The sequence below is a fragment of the Chlamydotis macqueenii genome, chromosome 5 (assembly GCF_036417535.1).
Source record: "Chlamydotis macqueenii isolate bChlMac1 chromosome 5, bChlMac1.mat, whole genome shotgun sequence".
Lineage (NCBI taxonomy): Eukaryota > Metazoa > Chordata > Aves > Otidiformes > Otididae > Chlamydotis > Chlamydotis macqueenii.
In genome coordinates, this window is record NC_141560.1 from 61,470,654 (window position 1) to 61,487,129 (window position 16,476).

The following is a 16,476-nucleotide window of genomic DNA, read 5'->3' on the forward strand; positions in this document are numbered from 1 at the left end:
CTACTTTAATTTTTCTTTCTTCCCTTTTTTAAAGGACTAGTTGGATGCGGGAATTATTTGTTTACAGTAATTTTTATGCTTTCATAGTAGAACATAAATTATCCTAAGGGGAAGGCTTTTCTTTATTTTCAGTACAGTATGACAACATGAACGGATTTATAATTCCAATAATATATTTGTTCAGTTAAATATTCTGAATAGTAATTTTTTCATTCTAATGAGTTATGACACAATATCATCATACTGTAGTTTGTAATGTAGTCCAAATTGTATATATTAAGAAACACAGTTTCTAAAGATTAAACTACTCACTTTACTTTCCAGAATTTCATATTACTACAGTGGCTTTTCCTTATTTATGAAATTATTCCATGAAGTGGTCACTTAATTTACACTTGAGCTTAACTCTGTATTCTGGAAGGCTACAGAGGCAACCAAATTTTTAAATCCTGAAAGCCAGGAGGAAAAAAAAAAAAGGGTTGGGTGGTGTGTGCCTGGCCAGCCCCAACTCAAACTTCTGTCTCTCCCTTGAGGCAGGGGAAACCTGTAGAGGATTATGTGCAAACATGCCATCTGATTCTTTCTATTTGTTGTCTTATTGAATGGAGAAGATACTACTTTGCTCCACTACTTCACTGATTACAAAATAGGGCAGTTTGGAACTGCTGTGTCTTCTAAGAGTATATACTGGTTAACACTTAAGATACAGCAAAGGTCTTAAAGGTCACAGTAACACCCTCAGATAAAATGTAGATGTGGCCGTTAACTATAATTTTGACTTTTCAGTACTGTTTTACTGCAAGTGATAACTGTGAATATATGGAAATAATATGCTAGAATGCTGCTTTTTTTTTTTTTTTTTTTTTTTTTTTTTTCTTTGATAGTGCAGTGTTTCATGCCATTTTTATCTCTATTTTTGCTTAGGGTTGATGGTGCATGTTGATAAAAGAATTACACTGTCTGCCTTCAAGCAACATTTGGAGCCTTTTGTTGGAGTTCCATCTTCTCACTTCAAAGTCTTTAGAGTCTACGCCAGCAATCAAGAGTTTGAGAGTGTTCGGCTGAATGAGACACTTTCATCATTTTCTGATGACAATAAGGTTATTCAGAAGTTATTTTGAATCATTAAAAAATATATTGGTACAATGTAGACAAACATAAGAACATAACTTACAGCGTTTTGTAATTTGCCAGGTGAAATCATTACATTGGTCTTGGTAGCGTGTTACAAAATATGATTTTGATTTTTAAATAATTTCTAACAGATATTTCTTTTGCCTTCTAGATAACTATTAGACTTGGAAGAGCCCTTAAGAAGGGTGAATACAGAGTCAAAGTCTACCAACTTTTGGTAAATGAGCCAGAGGTAAGATGTTGAATATTTCAAGATTGATTACTGAAAATATTAATATATGCCTTGACCAAGGTTTTCCTCTGAAATCTTGGGGAAAAAAAATCGGTCCCTCTTTTCTCTGCATTTTCCTGCAAGTTTTCCTGGATTTAGAAGGGAAGTTGAGATTATTTCTGTTTATGCTGTTCCAAGTATACAATGGTGATGTGATCCACCGTATCTCTCTTAAGTGTAAATGGAGGACAAATGAAAATAGTTGTTCCTTTATTTTCCTTAAATGTATGACAGTCATGTAGAATTCTTTTGAAATAAGAAACTGGTCTTGCTCATGATTGCGTTTTCCAGTGTTATTGTACTGATAAAATTTGTGGTATTCATGCACTGTGGACAGGACTTACCAGAACAGTTAGTTGGATAACAGTCCTCTCTTCATAAGACAAGCCTGAAACAAAAATGCCTCTCTTGCAGCAGTACAGCTCACTTGCTCATTACATCTTTTGGGACATGAGAAGTATGGAATCACTACAGTCCTTAAAAGTTGACTTTCTATGCACCTTATTTTCTGATTTTATTTCTTGGACCAAACTGCAGAACATATATTAATAATGGATAAGCATAAGAGACTGAAGCTGAACTGATAAAGCAGAGAATAAGATAAATTTAAAAGTAACTTCCAGTCATGGAGTTCTGGTCTGTCTAACTGATGAAAGCCAAGAAAGTGGCATTTTTAGTACCATGTGGCTTATTTAATTTAAAAGTTCCTTGTTTAGAATGTTAATATAATGGTAGCAATCACAAGACACTATTTCTGCAGTGGTATGTGTTCAGAGTGTTTGAATGACCTGTACTACACAAATCAGTTAAACCTAATTTTAATCAATTAATTGCCTACCTTGTTTATAAAAAGCATTACAATGGTCATTTTGTTAGGTGGATGAGAGTGGTCACAAAACATGAACAGCAGGCAAATCTGTTCAAAAAATTTTTCTTTAATAACTTTCTGTTTATGTTCACAGCCATGCAAGTTTCTTCTAGATGCAGTTTTTGCTAAAGGAATGACTGTCCGACAGTCAAAAGAGGAACTGCTTCCGCAGCTTCAAGAACAATGTGGCCTAGACTTGACAACTGACAGGTAAAGAGACTGCAATCTGTGGAAGTTACCTGATAAAATACTACTTTAAAATGTGGGGTTTCTCTCTTGTGGAGAAAGGAAGTTATGAAAGGAGCAAAAATAAGTTACTGTGGTCTTTGATTCAGATTGTGAATACAAACATCAGCAATTCTTAGCTTTCATCTAATGTAGAATGATATAGGGAATAATATTTACATAGAATTGCCTGCGTGCAATATATCTATAGGTTTAGATCTGAGAAATTTTGTTCCCACTAAGGATGGTTTTGTTCAGAAGGGAGAGCATTAAGTAAATCAATTCACAAAAAAGCCACCTTATCTCAAGATGCAGGTCCAGTGTGGTTACTGCAGCAGACTACCTCGTGCATTATCATAGTGTGTGTGTACAGCACTGATCGAGTACTGTCTTCCCTTTACCCATCATCAGTTATCTCATCAAGACTGAGCTCACTTCGGGGCCTTGATTCCGCATAATCTCTACTATCTGTTAAAGTGATGTGGTATTTATTGTAGAATGGCTGACTCTCTATATTCACTGGAGTTAAGAAAAACCTGTAAGATGTGGTAAGCGAGCTGGTGGGGCCTTGACATATGCCTAAAATCAGGCTGGAGCAAAACATCAGAAGACAAGTATTGTCCCTTTCCTGTTGAGAAAAGGATAGAAACCTAGATCTGGACCAGGTTTTTCTCTTTTCCTTACCATGACTGGGCCAAAGGATTTTTGACTGGCTTATGTTCTCTCATGCCTTATAATTACAGGGCACATCATAAAAAATTTGTCTGCTTCTGTGTGTGGAAAAGCCATTACGGTTTAAGTTTTTTGTACGTGTGTTTAATCTTATTTCAGTTGTTTGTGCCTTTATGTACCTCCGTATCTAAATCAAAGCTCATCCTTTTATATTTTGACTGGATTGATGCAGTAGAACTAAGTACATAAATCAGACACCAGTCATCATCTAATCCTCCACCTCTCCCCTTCTTCCCCACTTCCCCCTCAAAAAAGAAAAAGGGGAAATTTAAAAAAAAAATGCACAGCAAAATTGTCCGAAGCGTTTGGGAATGTTCTGTTTTGTTATCCTAAATAGGAAACTGTTTTCTTCCTCTAAAACCCTGTATGTTTCTTGCATTGAACAAGAACAACACAGGCTGCTTTTCCTTGTGTTTATGAATGATGCAGCACTGAGAGCCAGTAGTGATACCTTGCTGTCAGGATGATTTCAGAATGTTAAACTCATTCCTGATGAACCTAACCAAAACTTGCATAGATTAGTTGTATGTCAGTTTTGTCAGAAAACACTCCGTTTTGATCTCTGGCAGAGGTAGGTGTTCATGAGCAGATAACAACTCAGTGTTTTCTTTATGATGTGTTCACAGGTTTCGCCTACGAAAGAAAACCTGGAAGAACCCAGGCACTGTGTTTCTGGATTATCATATCTATGAAGAAGATATCAATATTTCAAGCAATTGGGAGGTCTTCTTGGAAATACTTGATGGTAATAATGATAATGTCAAGAGAAAGTAAAGATCATGTTAGAGATTTTTCGTTAGAGAACATTGGAAAATATACTTTACCTTTTTTCCTTTGTTTTTTAAAGACTATTACTGACAATAACATTTTGTAGAAGAAAAAAAAGATGCAAAAAAAGCTTCTCATGAAGCTGGGGGCCTCCATATTGTGCAAGTGCAGATTTCCTGTGGCTGCAATGTGCTAAAGGACTTAACAGCAGTACTGTTTTATTGGAAACTTCTGGACATACTGTGGTACTATAGGCAGTTTTTTGCCTGTGTATGTTTCCATTGTACATAAAAACTGTAGGAATTTCTATGTGTTATGCTTTTGTATTTAATTTTTGGACTAATACAAGTGATGTTCGTTATTAGCTGAACTATGTCTATGTGTATGTATATACATAATATATACATAATTTGTTTTTAAAGTCAGCACAGCTGTTGAGTCATTTAGTAGTTTTTAGACAGGAGTGGAAAAAACCACTCATCTTTTGTCTTTAACTGCTAAAGTTTTGAACAGACCTTGTTCATCAAAACAACTTTGGAATAAAATATTAGAGAGCAAATGGCTTCTTAAATTCTGCTTTTAAATATTATTAAAAATATGTCATTTCTTAAGCTATCCTTTGCATATACACTTAAAATTTTGATTCTGAGTGCACAAGCGTAACTTAAGGGGGGAAAAAAAGTAGACCTCCCTAGATAAACAGATACTGGAGTTAAGGGATAGGTGAAGAATGTGAATTCTGTTCGCTCAGGAACTTTCTTCACAAGCATACCTGGCTTGAGAAGTCTCATTTAGCTGTTACTCCAGTATTTTGGCAGCTGTGTTCAATCCTGGTATTTTTAATTTTTAACAAAATTGTGCCAGTGCAAGTACCAAAATTTGAAATAAACATGGGAGGATAAAGAGGTGCGCAGATCACTGTAGATATGTATCAGGTCACACTTTGTTAAAACTTTAGAAATTTAAATATTTTTTTTTTTTATTAGTTTTAGGTTAATTGCTGTACTGTTTCTGTAGATCAGGTCTTGGAGTTACTACGTTTTAGGTCACTGCAGCCCACCTAGCTCACAGACACACTGTATTAATGACTACAGAGCTTTCAAGTATTCTGTAGTATTTTGTATAACTGCTGCCCAGAAGGTGCTACTTGAATCCAGTTGTAGAAGATACAGCTATATCCCACTATATTCTGTGGAAATTAAGTTGTATGTACCTGCTGCTACCACAGAGGTTGTTGGAACAGCAGCTGCTCTAAGTCAGGGTTTGGAAGGCCTTCCACCATCTCCATTGCTGTTGTCTTTTCTTCAGCTAAACACTGAAGACATTAGGCAGGTAAATAATGCAACTTAGAATAATTTACAGTTAAGTTTTGTAGCATAGCAACTTTACATCACACTGTTGCAGACATCTTTAAATTAGTTATTCTCCGGCTCTGAAGAAAACTTCTGTAATTGCTTCAGACTTTAAATAAATGCCAAGAAGCACTAGGTGACTGTATCTTCATTTCAGACAACAGGTTAGTATTGAAAGGCAGCACAAATGTAGTCATGTAGAAGGTATTTAGGAAGAAGCTTAAACAGTGGTGATGGTTTCATGCAAAACAAGCATATAATAGTAGACACAAATGTTTAAACCACAAGTTCTGTATGCTAAATTACAAAATTATAGACTGATTCAAAATAAAAATAAAATCAACCCTTTGTTATAACTTCTGATTGTAACATTAACCCTCTTACCCTGTTAACCAGAGAAAGCTGTCACCTGAAACTGATATGAAAAGGCTAGAAGCAGTACATACTGAAACTCCTCAAGGTGGTAGGTATAAAGCAGGCTTTAATAACAAGTGTTCAAGGTGGTAGGTGTAAAGCAGGCTTTAATAACAAGTGTGTAATTAGTGTGTGAAATCTCAAACATGGAAAGCTTATTTTGGTAAAGGAAGTGAAGTATATGAATAAATATCAGATTGCTGAAGAAGGTCTCATGCAACTGCACAATCTGGAGGTCAGTCTGTGGTTAGGTGGATAGATATTGTGTGTATAACCAAGCTGGCTGTGATGCAAAAATGTGCCATTAAGAGGAATAAATGGCATGGCTTGTAAGATATGCTGCCTATTAAAAAATCCTCGAAAGGAGTTGATTAACAAAGAAAAGTTAAACGAAATCTTTTTTTTTCTTTTTCTTTTTTTCCTTTGTTTTGGTGGACTACTTGCAGCACACTTACTAGGTTACTTAGTTTGTGTGTGTACATGTAGTGCAGTCTTCCATATTTGAATATGCTTATGCTATGGAAAACGCCAAATTTTAAATAGGATGTTTTGTGATGTTAATATAATTTTCTTTCTTTCCTAGGAGTAGAAAAGATGAAATCCATGTCACAACTTGCTGTTTTATCAAGACGATGGAGGCCATCAGAGATGAAACTAGATTCTTTCCAGGAAGTAGTGCTAGAAAGCAGCAGTGTTGAAGAATTAAAAGAGAAGGTAAAATGTGTAATGTGATGCAAGCTTCTTGTGGTTTCTAAGAGCCTTATTGATGTTGGGAAGCACAGGAATGTCATAGTTACAAAAATCTTGTTGAATGGTGATAATTTTTTTTCCCTAGGAACTGTGAACCTGTTCTATTCTATTACCAAAGCCATATGAATTATCAGCTTTAGTTCTTAATTTCATTTAACAGTCTGGTATCAAAATATTCAGATGAATGTGTGCAATCCTTAAGGTCAGAACCCTCTAACAGATAAGCAGAGATGTACCATCCTAGCAGAAATCTAGAGAAGTGTTTCTTGTGTCGAGACCATTTTATTAATCTAGTATATCAGAGGGTTCTGCTCTTAGATAAATGGTTATTTGTATGTGCCGATACTCAGATGTAAGGCTACTGGGGATGTTGCGGCCAGCAAAAATCCAACTATCAGTGAAGTCTACCAAAGTCTTACCTTACTAAAACGCTCAGCATTTGTTGGAGTTAGCTCACAGGCTGGGAAGAGTAACATTGTTCGGCTATCATAGTATGCAACAGCCTTGGATTTGTGTACGTACACAGATTAAGCTATGGACTGATTTCTTGTATTCTTCAGGTAGAAAGGAAGTGATGACCTGTAATGACTACAGGTTCTTGCATAGAGTCTTCAAGATTTCCTCTTCACTTGTATCTGAAGGAGGAGTTGGCTTTTCTTGTCCTAAGGTGTTTCACATCCTAAGAGGGAGCAGTGTTAGCAGCATTCTGTCAGAGAGGCCTTAATCTTTTTCCTCCCAGCAGTAGTAAGAGAAACTTGAATTTGACACATCTGTAGTAACAGATACATTTAGCCAGCTCTTCTTTCAGACAAATTTTATTAGCAGAACGTAGGTCTATAATAAATTTTAGAATTTGTATGGTTTTTGTCAGTACTGTTTATTTATCCTGGTTTCCTAAGGAAATGAGAGTTAAAAAATTATACTGGCTGTTAGTCTTTTCTCACCGTCAGTTTAATTCGAACACGTCTGTTTTAACAGTGGATTTGGAGGCAAGAATCTTAGAGAGGAAGTCCCAGAGTTAAACACAAATCTAAGTTAGTGTCTGCACAGCCATGGAGACAAGACTGCAGCCCACACCATGAGACTGCTCAGCTGAAGGAGGGTTCCACCAAGGCTGTGCCAGGCAACCCTCTGATGGGTGCTAGGACTGGGCAGCCACAGCAGGGAACAACGGGCTGATGATGCACTCTGTGTCCTGAGGAAGTGCACAGCAGGGGCAGTTGCAAAGGGGCAGAGCAGCCAGTGGTGCTTGTTGGGGAATTGTGGAATTTTTACAGTAGGAAGTGCAGGTGTATGGGGATGGGTTTTGGTTGTGCATGTTTTATGGCTTTGCCTGCTCCCAGGTTGACTTGGTGTAATAGCTTTCGTTTCATATAGGGAAACTGCTGAGAGCTAACTGGTGCAACTGAAAATTTAATGTGAGGCACTTGGTCACTCTGTATCTTGGAACTTGGATGTTATTAATCAGTTGTTTCTACTAACTTTTTCCTGTCACCTCCTCACTGTTAAGAATCAGAAGTGTGATGAAATACCATCACAGCAGGTGTCACTTTTGACACATTAGTAACTTCAATAATGTAAAAACATAGCCTCTCACTGTAATTTTTCACTAATACTTTGGATTATTTGACTTTTGAATATTATAATTGACTTCTAGTTTTGACAGGTCTGTTGACTTTATGTAGACACTGCATAACATTGTGGAATAGTATTAAATCCACCATTTTCTTCACTTTACAGCTGAGTGAAATTAGTGGAATACCCTTGGAAAACATAGAATTTGCAAAAGTAAGTAAGATTTTGTCTGTTTTTACCTTGTCATGGCATGGGAGTGTGATTATGAGCTTTATTCACTAAGTAATTGCTGCTTCTCAGGGTAGAGGAACGTTTCCATGCGACATTTCCATACTAGAGATTCACCAAGACTTGGACTGGAATCCTAAAGTATCTACACTGAATGTCTGGCCTCTGTACATTTGTGATGATGGTGCCGTAATATTTTATAGGTATGTTTTTTATTACAGTATAATAAAGCATTCAGAAAATCTATGTATAAGATTAGAGGGGTGATGTAATCAACACAAGCCTAAAAATGCTCTTCTTTTATTGTCTTAAAGGAAAAATGCTTATGGAAGAGGGTTTAAAACATTGAGCCTGAAACCCCTATGTTCCTCAGCTTCCTAAAAACCTCAGTATTAACTATGTTTATTGTTTTAAGAAAACAAGCACTTTTACTCACACTTCCCTCCAGAACCACTGAAAATAATGCTGAATACAAAAATAGTTGCTATGCTTAAGTGTGTATGTGGATTTTGTAGAGTCTGTGTGAGTCTTGCCACAGGTTTTAGAGAGTAAGGATTTTATTTTGAGTTTCTTTGAGAAATTAGTATGGCTTCTTTGGAAAAAAAGGATGTTGTAAAAATTTTTTTTAACATGAAAAGTGTTCATCAGGTGGCAGCAGTAGCCCAGAGGCACTAATTGAGGATTAAAAGCTTGAATACTGCAATTTCTGATAACATTGGGGAGCGAGGGAACTTCATGAACACATTGCTTCTGTGGTATTTTTGATAATTACATGTGAGTTTAGGGGAAACAGCTGATTGGTAATGTGATGGCCTTGAAGAAAATTATTTGGGAGAGCAGCTGATAGTTTCTAGTAGGGGCTGGCTGAAATGCTGCTTCCAGCTGTTGGAGCTGTGACCATATATAAAGAGCAGAGTTGTAGTTGTCTATAAAGAATAGGAGTTACAAGGAAGACAGACTTTCCCCTGAGTCTGCTGTCAGAATACTGAATGTCTGCGTTAGAAAAGCAGGTTTAGATAGATTGTTTGTTAGTTTCTACAGCATAAGAAAATAATCTGTAAGGAGTATTATCCTTAGTTGTATTTTTTACTAAGTTGCTCCAAGTGAAAAAAATCACAGAAATCGAATTACAGTTATTGCATTAATCTGAATTTTAACATGTATTTACATTTTAGGGATAAAACTGAAGAATTAATGGAATTAACAGATGAGCAGAGAAATGAACTTATGAAAAAAGAAAGCAGCAGACTCCAGAAAACTGGACACCGGGTAACCTACTCTCCTCGTAAAGAAAAAGCACTAAAAATTTATCTGGATGGAGCACCAAATAAAGATTTTACTCAAGACTGATACTCGCTATAGCATTTTCCGTGGGGAATTTTTTTGTTTAAAATAAAAAGGTTCACTACTACTGTGTAGTGCCATTACGGCAGGACACTCATTAGGTGTAAAGCGCTGACACCAGCACTGATTGGGCTGTGTTACCAATCAGAAGCGCAGTGCCCCATTGGGTCACTGTTTGACTTGGAATCATGTTGTGCACTATAGTCAAATGTACTGTAAAGCTAAAAGGGATGTGCAAATAAAAGATTAGAACTAAAAAGTGGGCGGGGAGGGAAACAAGTGGAAATTTTTGAGGACAGTGTGCACATAGTAGCTAGTGAAACTAGCCTCAAGCAGGATACTCATAGCTTAATAATAAAAGCTGTGCAAAGGCCATGAAAGAATCCTCTTTTTCTGTTTGTTTCACTGATACACACATTACCTCATCAGAGAGTCTGAAGTAAATGTTAACATATTGTTTCTAGAAGAGCAGCAGAAAAGGGCCGAAGATGAAATGGAAGTGCTGCAAGTTTGAGGTTTTAGAATATTCTTCCATAAAACAGGTAGTCTGAGAGGTCTCTGCAGAAAGCTGCCAGCAGGTGTTGGTTCATTTTGCAGAAGTGCTGTTGTAAGGTAAACTGATTTTTAATAGGTTATGGAAGCCGATGAGCAGCTCTATTATATTGTGTTTAATGTGTAAATAAAATTTGCCCTATCCATTTAACAGAACTGCAGTTCAGCTCTTTACCATGGTATTTCTTTTCACATATCAACATTCATTGTGTACATTTGGAAGTATAGTTGCCTATTTAAATTTGTATTCATTTTATGTTTGACAATGCTGGGTACTTTAGGGTTGTATTTCCCCTTGTTAATGAAGTTTTTGTTCTGTTCAGCTACTTTTTGTACATTTTGTTTTTGAGACTATTACAAGTTTGCATCTTCTCCATGAACTGAAATTCATTTTATTTTTCCCAGAGTAGATTCCATAGCTATATGTAGTTAAATATCGGGGCAACCTCTAACACCTCAACAAACAGTAGTTTGGGTTGTGGTGCAAAGATTGATGCAGACAACATGATTTCATTGCAAAGCCTAGGAACAGCAATTTTTTGCTTTGGTCCATAAAGATCAATAGAGAACAATTCTCTGTAGCTTTTGGAAAACCACCTAATTTATAACAATCAAAAGATTTTGGTAAACTTTTTCATGCCAGATGCTGTTTACAACAATGAACATGCCAATAAAACATTTGTTCATTCTGTTGTGTTATTTTAATCATTAAATGCTGTGGTTTTTATTTGAAAAAGGATGGAATTATTTCATGGAAATAGAGACTTCTCCAAGGCAATGCCAGAATTATAAGGCTGTGTGTATGTATGTGTGTGTATATGCACACACCCCTCCCCCCCCCACGCATGTAAACAGTTACAGGAAGTGTTTTATAGCCTGTCTGCTGCTCCTCTTTACCTCGATTCACACCAAATTTTTCTTTAAGTTTCCTTTTCCAGAATGGAATTCCTCACCAGTGAAACTTCTGAGCTCCAGATATGATTGGTAGCTAAGTTCTGCTCCAGAGAGGGAAAAGGATTTTCAGTAACTGAACATTCAGTTCTTCCTTGCTTGCTGACCCACAGCAACCTAAAAATTATGAGGAATCTGGCAGCTTGAGAACCAGGCACTGCACAGAGCAATTCCCTTATTCTTCCTCTTCTGTTTGACCTGTGCCACTTCTTGTCCAACATAGATGAGGTAGAAGCAGGAGCAAAGGAAGCATAGAGTGAGTACGACCCAGTAGGTGGGCTACGTCATTAAACTACCAGTTACATATGTATACAGACTGCTGAAGGATCCTTGGAGGTTTTGGAAGAGAAAAAAATTAACAAATGAGTCATGCATTTTCTTTGTACTTAAGAAAATTGGAGAAAAAAAAAATAGAGATGGAACAAAGTAGGGTTAAGAAAAGAATTCTAAAAAGTGCTTGCTTTATCTCTAGAGAAACTTCCGTTGAGAACTTTTTTGAAGAAGTTAATTTTAAATTTTTAAGTCTTTACAGAAATCTGGGTAGAGGACTGCAGGGCCTTCCCTTATAATGATTTCCTGACCAGTGATGCACTTCCTTCTGCAGAAGTGTACTGGAATATATTCTGGACTGTTCTGGGAGGCATTTTTCAGCATCTGCTTTACATTCTGATCATTTCAAACACTTTTGGGTTTGATCATGGGCATTTTAAAGAAACAAAAAGCCTTGAGTTTCTAACCTGCTTAGTTCAGCAGAAATCTTACTGAACTTCTGATGAATACTAACGCTTTATGTTTCAGGGATTGAGGCATCAAGAAACTTGAAGGGAGAAATTATCCTTAAATTGGGCAGTATTTTATGAACAATTCTTGCCCTCATGAAGTATTTTTTTAACGGGAAAATTGTGATGATATTAGTTCCTTCTCTTTGTATAGATGGGCCGTCTCTAAAGCACAGTAATTTTATTAGGGATAGAAAGGAAAGGTAAATTCAGTGAACTCTGAGGTCACGTGTATGTGCGCATGTGTTGGTGTAAGAATTGGTGGTAGAAGTGAATCCTTAAACTAACAGACCATTCTGATGAAATACCCTTCCTGTTCATAACGATCATGGTTATTAACATTTAATTCTGCTACTGAAGGAATTTGTTGAAAAGCTTTCATAGACCAGAAGCGGTGCAAGACTTGCAAGCTAGCAGCACAATCTTGTAGCTGCTTTTGTTAAGTTATTGGTGCTCTACTGTTCTGAATTGGACAGAAGCAGTAAGGATTATTTGGGAAGAAGGTGCATGAAAAGTTACTTGGGTGGACCCTCATGTCATCTTTTACCATGTGCAATAACAGGTGGTGAAATCTATACCCCAAAAAGCCATGATAGCAAACTCTCGGTGAGACAGCTGGGAGCCAGGGAGTTCGATGGATCTGATTTTACTCCTAGCTTGCTACTGATTTCTTAAATCAATGACCTGATTAGATGGTAATGATAATTACATTTCGTAACACACAGAGATCTATGCCTATGAAGTGCATTAAAAGCACAAGCTATTTCTCAAAGAGTCCTCTGGATGTAATAGAACCAAGTAGGGGAAGCACAGGTATCTAAATGCAAGAAGCTATTTAGGTTGTCTTACTGCTGCTAAACTGAAGTAACGTATTTATGTTCACTGCCTCTATCTTTCTAAAAGGGTAGGTGATGATGGAGTATAGTCCACAGATCTTTTAATCGACACTGCCCAAAAGGTATGTTTGTGTAGTGCAGAATGCTGCCGTAGATGTGGCACTGTAGCACTAGCTTAGGCACAGCCTTTTAACTGCAGCTGCACTTTACATATTCAGTGTACCACAGAGAATCTGTATTCTCTGTATTCAGCCCATTTAGCTGTTTGTTCTGCCATTTTAAATAGTATATTTTGCTCTTGAGAGCGCAAGCCCTGAACAGTCAAGCTGAAAGTTCCTGTATAAGAGACCTGTGTGTTACATGGATATTAAGTATGTACACACCATTTGTTATTTAGGAAAATGTTGTAGGCTTTTTTTTTTTCTTTGTATAGTGTACCCCTGATGTAGTGGGGCAGGCTAAGGACTATTGTATATTAAAGTATAAAACCCAAGGGATACTGTAGCTACAGAACACCAATTCTTAAGTGACACGGAAGGCTGAACACAAGTATTCAAAAGCCACTTCTGCAGTCACTAAAAAATTAATATTATTTATGCTTGTGTGTATTTTTTTAATGAGCACAAGTACTTATAAATTTATTTCAAATGTACAGGGGGAAAGTACTAACCCGAAGAAACACAGTTACGTTTCCCGTTTGTCTTTGACAGAACGTTTGGTCGAAGGACTGAATGAATTCAACAATAATTTGAACATGCAGGTTTGGTGCACAGAGAAGGATGCTCATTGAAGACCTTGTTTATTGTATGTGTTTAGGGTTTATATAAGCAAGACACTAGACAAAAAATTCTAGAAATACTTAACTAAACTGACTGGTGTTTGGACTTTAAATTTCATCTCCCAAAAACAGGTCATGAGCTGAGTCAGGCTCAGGCTTCAAACCTGCTTGGTCCTCCAAACTTTCTAATTCTTTACGCACTTCCTGAATGACGCTGCTTTCTTCATAATCGGAAAGAATATCTCTGGGCATCAAGCTGAGAAGTGGCATCTCATCCATGATTAAGGGATCATCTTTTTCATTATTCCTGGTTTCATTGGCAGACAGTTCACAAACAGAAGCAGTGCTGTGGCTGTTGGAAAAAGATAGACACCTGGTCATATAGTACAAATTTTCAATTTCTTTTGTTACTTCCTTAATAAAATTAATTTCCCTTCCCACATGAAAGCACGTTAAATGCAGAATACTGTCTGATCTACCATAGCTGACTTCAGAAACATCTGATTTTTACATGCTTGGCAGCTGGAGAGTTAAAGATGAGATTTCCATATACAGGGTTAGAACAAAGCTCCCAAGAGCAGAAAATGTTTGATACGGGGACACAACGTGGCAGTGGACCTCAGCACACAATCTGGCCTTTCCACCTACAAGCACTCATGGTGGCTAGTCCTTTCTGTTCATGTCATAATGCCAAGTTAAGAAACGTGATCTTCCAGCTTAAAAGGAATGCAGAAGAGATGTTCTTTGCCATCAAGCTGTAGAGCTGAGAAAACTGCAAGCATTACGTATTTGGTTCTAAATCAGACAGTGTAATAGCTGTATTTGCTGCTGTCTTTGTTCTGAAAAGTGGCTTCAGTTGCCTGCAAAGAAACAGCTCACACTTCTTGTAGGAACTTCAAAAGGGAACCAGAATGATTTATCTTGTTGACAGGAGGCTGGGGAATAGAAATTGATCATGGTGCATCCAGTCCCTGTCTGCACTGCATGGGACAGAACAGGGCTACAGGTCCCTGTGACTGCAAGGCGACCACTGCTTGCGCCAGGCACCCCCCACAGCTGCATAAAGCTGCAGCCTCTTTCACTGGAAACAAAGGGTAAATGAACTGAAGATGATCCTGAACTTTATTTTGTGTACACTTTGAATTAGTGTAAATTTTCTTTCTAGGAGTTCTAAGACTTCCATTTGTGGGCAGACTATCCCCATACTCTCTAAGAAAGATATAAAAGGAGAGTTTCAGCATTTATCACTCACTAGTAACATCTAGCCAAGGACCATTTCAAGCAGAGATAGGCTGTTTCTTTTAATAAAAAAATGTTACCTGATTCTTCAAATTCACCATGTAAATTCACAAAAACAGCTTTTATCTTACTGTCCATGCGAGTCATGGGCAGGTGGTATGCACAGTACTACTGTATGTGGGATAATCCTAACAGATAAATAACTGTTGTGACTATAGCTGGACAGTTCAGTTGTATTCACACTCCAATTCATTTCTGTTTTTCTGTATCTTCATCTGAAATGTTTTCCTTCTTACTAGACATGACATTTGCTGACATACCTTCCCTGAGGTTAATGGTTACTTGCACATCAGCTAAAACTTAGGTGCTGAAAGGATGGGATCAACTCTGCTTCCTTAGATCACATTTATGAAACAAAATGTTATCCAGTTACTTTTTATGCATAAAAAAATGAAGAAACAGTGTTGGACACAGAAGAAAGAGAAATATTAATGTACATCTCTATCACAGCTATGCTTTGTTGAAAGTTAATATAATAAAAATGGTAGTGCAGGAACAAACTTGGAGAGCTTATTTCATACATAACATGTAGGGTTTCTAAAAATGCTTTAGTGCAAAACTAAAATGATCTCACTTTCTCCCAGTAAAATTGCTGATAATGCAAATAACTGTCCTTTCAAAGAATGATTAAAGGTATGATACATTAGAAGTTATAGTTTCTAGCAGAAAGTACGGAGTCAACCTGCTTCCTATTGTGTGAAAGTCAAGTATACTGAAGAAGTCTGCACAGTATGAAGTGTTTCAAGCTGTTTAGTATGCAGTAGGGAAACTGAATTCTCAGTTTAGTTTGAAACAAGGAAACTGCAAGCAAAGATACCTTCCCCCCCGCCCCGCCCCCCGCCTTGTGATAGAAGTCACCTTCTGTAAAGCTGGTCATGCCTGTTTATACTTACTAATGTATTTAAATGTCTTTAGTATGTCTTATGTATGAAAGTGAGAAAAAACGTCTAGCAGAAGCCCAATCTAACATAGCAAGTTGGTGGACAAGAGCTGTATGTAGAGAATTAAATTGGAATCATACATCTCAACAGCCATTGGTACTCTCTGATTGATTAAAAAGCAGTACTAGCCTGATACACAAACTTAATTCACACTGGATTAAGGTGTTTCCAAACTCAATTGGGCAGTAAGTTTGAGAAAGTTTCAATGCTACTGATGAGAAAACCTGTCAAAAGACTTTCTTCTAGCATGGAAGAATCTGCAAGCTCTGTATCTATTTACCACAGAAAGAGACCCCTCAAAGATTTCAAGCAGTTTGCTTGTCCGGTTTTGATCTTTACCTCTGAGGTTGGCAGATCAAGCCACTTGCACATGGGCATCGCTCCAGGACTCCATCGGGTTCCAGTTCCCAGGTGATCAGGTTGAGAAGTCTGTTTGAAGGATGATGGCAGGGTTCACCTTCTTCAGGTAATGGAGTGCACACAGGAAACAGCAGTTCTGTGTGTCAGAGTAAATTATTTTTATGAGAAACCAGTAACTGTCTGCTAAATGGAGATGACCTAATCTTTAAGTCTACACACAAGATACAAAAAGACAGACTTGACCTCTTTTAAGTCCCCTTACATATTAGGGAGCCATAATATAATGTTCTTTCCACTAGGTGGGAGTAAGACATTTGGA

The 16,476-nt window shown here is 37.2% G+C and overlaps 2 protein-coding genes across 5 annotated transcripts in view; one reads left to right on the forward strand and one right to left on the reverse strand.

Moving 5' to 3' along the window:
- USP47 (ubiquitin specific peptidase 47) overlaps nucleotides 1-10,902 on the forward strand; it is a 59,620-nt gene extending 48,718 nt beyond the window's left edge. For all 4 annotated transcript variants that reach the window (XM_086748275.1, XM_086748273.1, XM_086748274.1 and 1 more), the window contains 8 exons: nucleotides 925-1,100; nucleotides 1,286-1,366; nucleotides 2,368-2,483; nucleotides 3,857-3,975; nucleotides 6,348-6,478; nucleotides 8,255-8,302; nucleotides 8,390-8,520; nucleotides 9,493-10,902. In XM_086748275.1, coding sequence (XP_086604401.1) covers nucleotides 925-1,100; nucleotides 1,286-1,366; nucleotides 2,368-2,483; nucleotides 3,857-3,975; nucleotides 6,348-6,478; nucleotides 8,255-8,302; nucleotides 8,390-8,520; nucleotides 9,493-9,667 — 977 coding nt within the window. In that variant the 3' untranslated portion in view covers nucleotides 9,668-10,902. The remainder of the gene's footprint in view (nucleotides 1-924; nucleotides 1,101-1,285; nucleotides 1,367-2,367; nucleotides 2,484-3,856; nucleotides 3,976-6,347; nucleotides 6,479-8,254; nucleotides 8,303-8,389; nucleotides 8,521-9,492) is intronic.
- Nucleotides 10,903-13,343: 2,441 nt separating this feature from the next.
- DKK3 (dickkopf Wnt signaling pathway inhibitor 3) overlaps nucleotides 13,344-16,476 on the reverse strand; it is a 28,498-nt gene continuing 25,365 nt past the window's right edge. The window contains exons 6-7 of the mRNA XM_086748909.1: nucleotides 16,137-16,293; nucleotides 13,344-13,909 (exon numbers count right to left, since the gene is read on the reverse strand). Coding sequence (XP_086605035.1) covers nucleotides 13,666-13,909; nucleotides 16,137-16,293 — 401 coding nt within the window. The 3' untranslated portion in view covers nucleotides 13,344-13,665. The remainder of the gene's footprint in view (nucleotides 13,910-16,136; nucleotides 16,294-16,476) is intronic.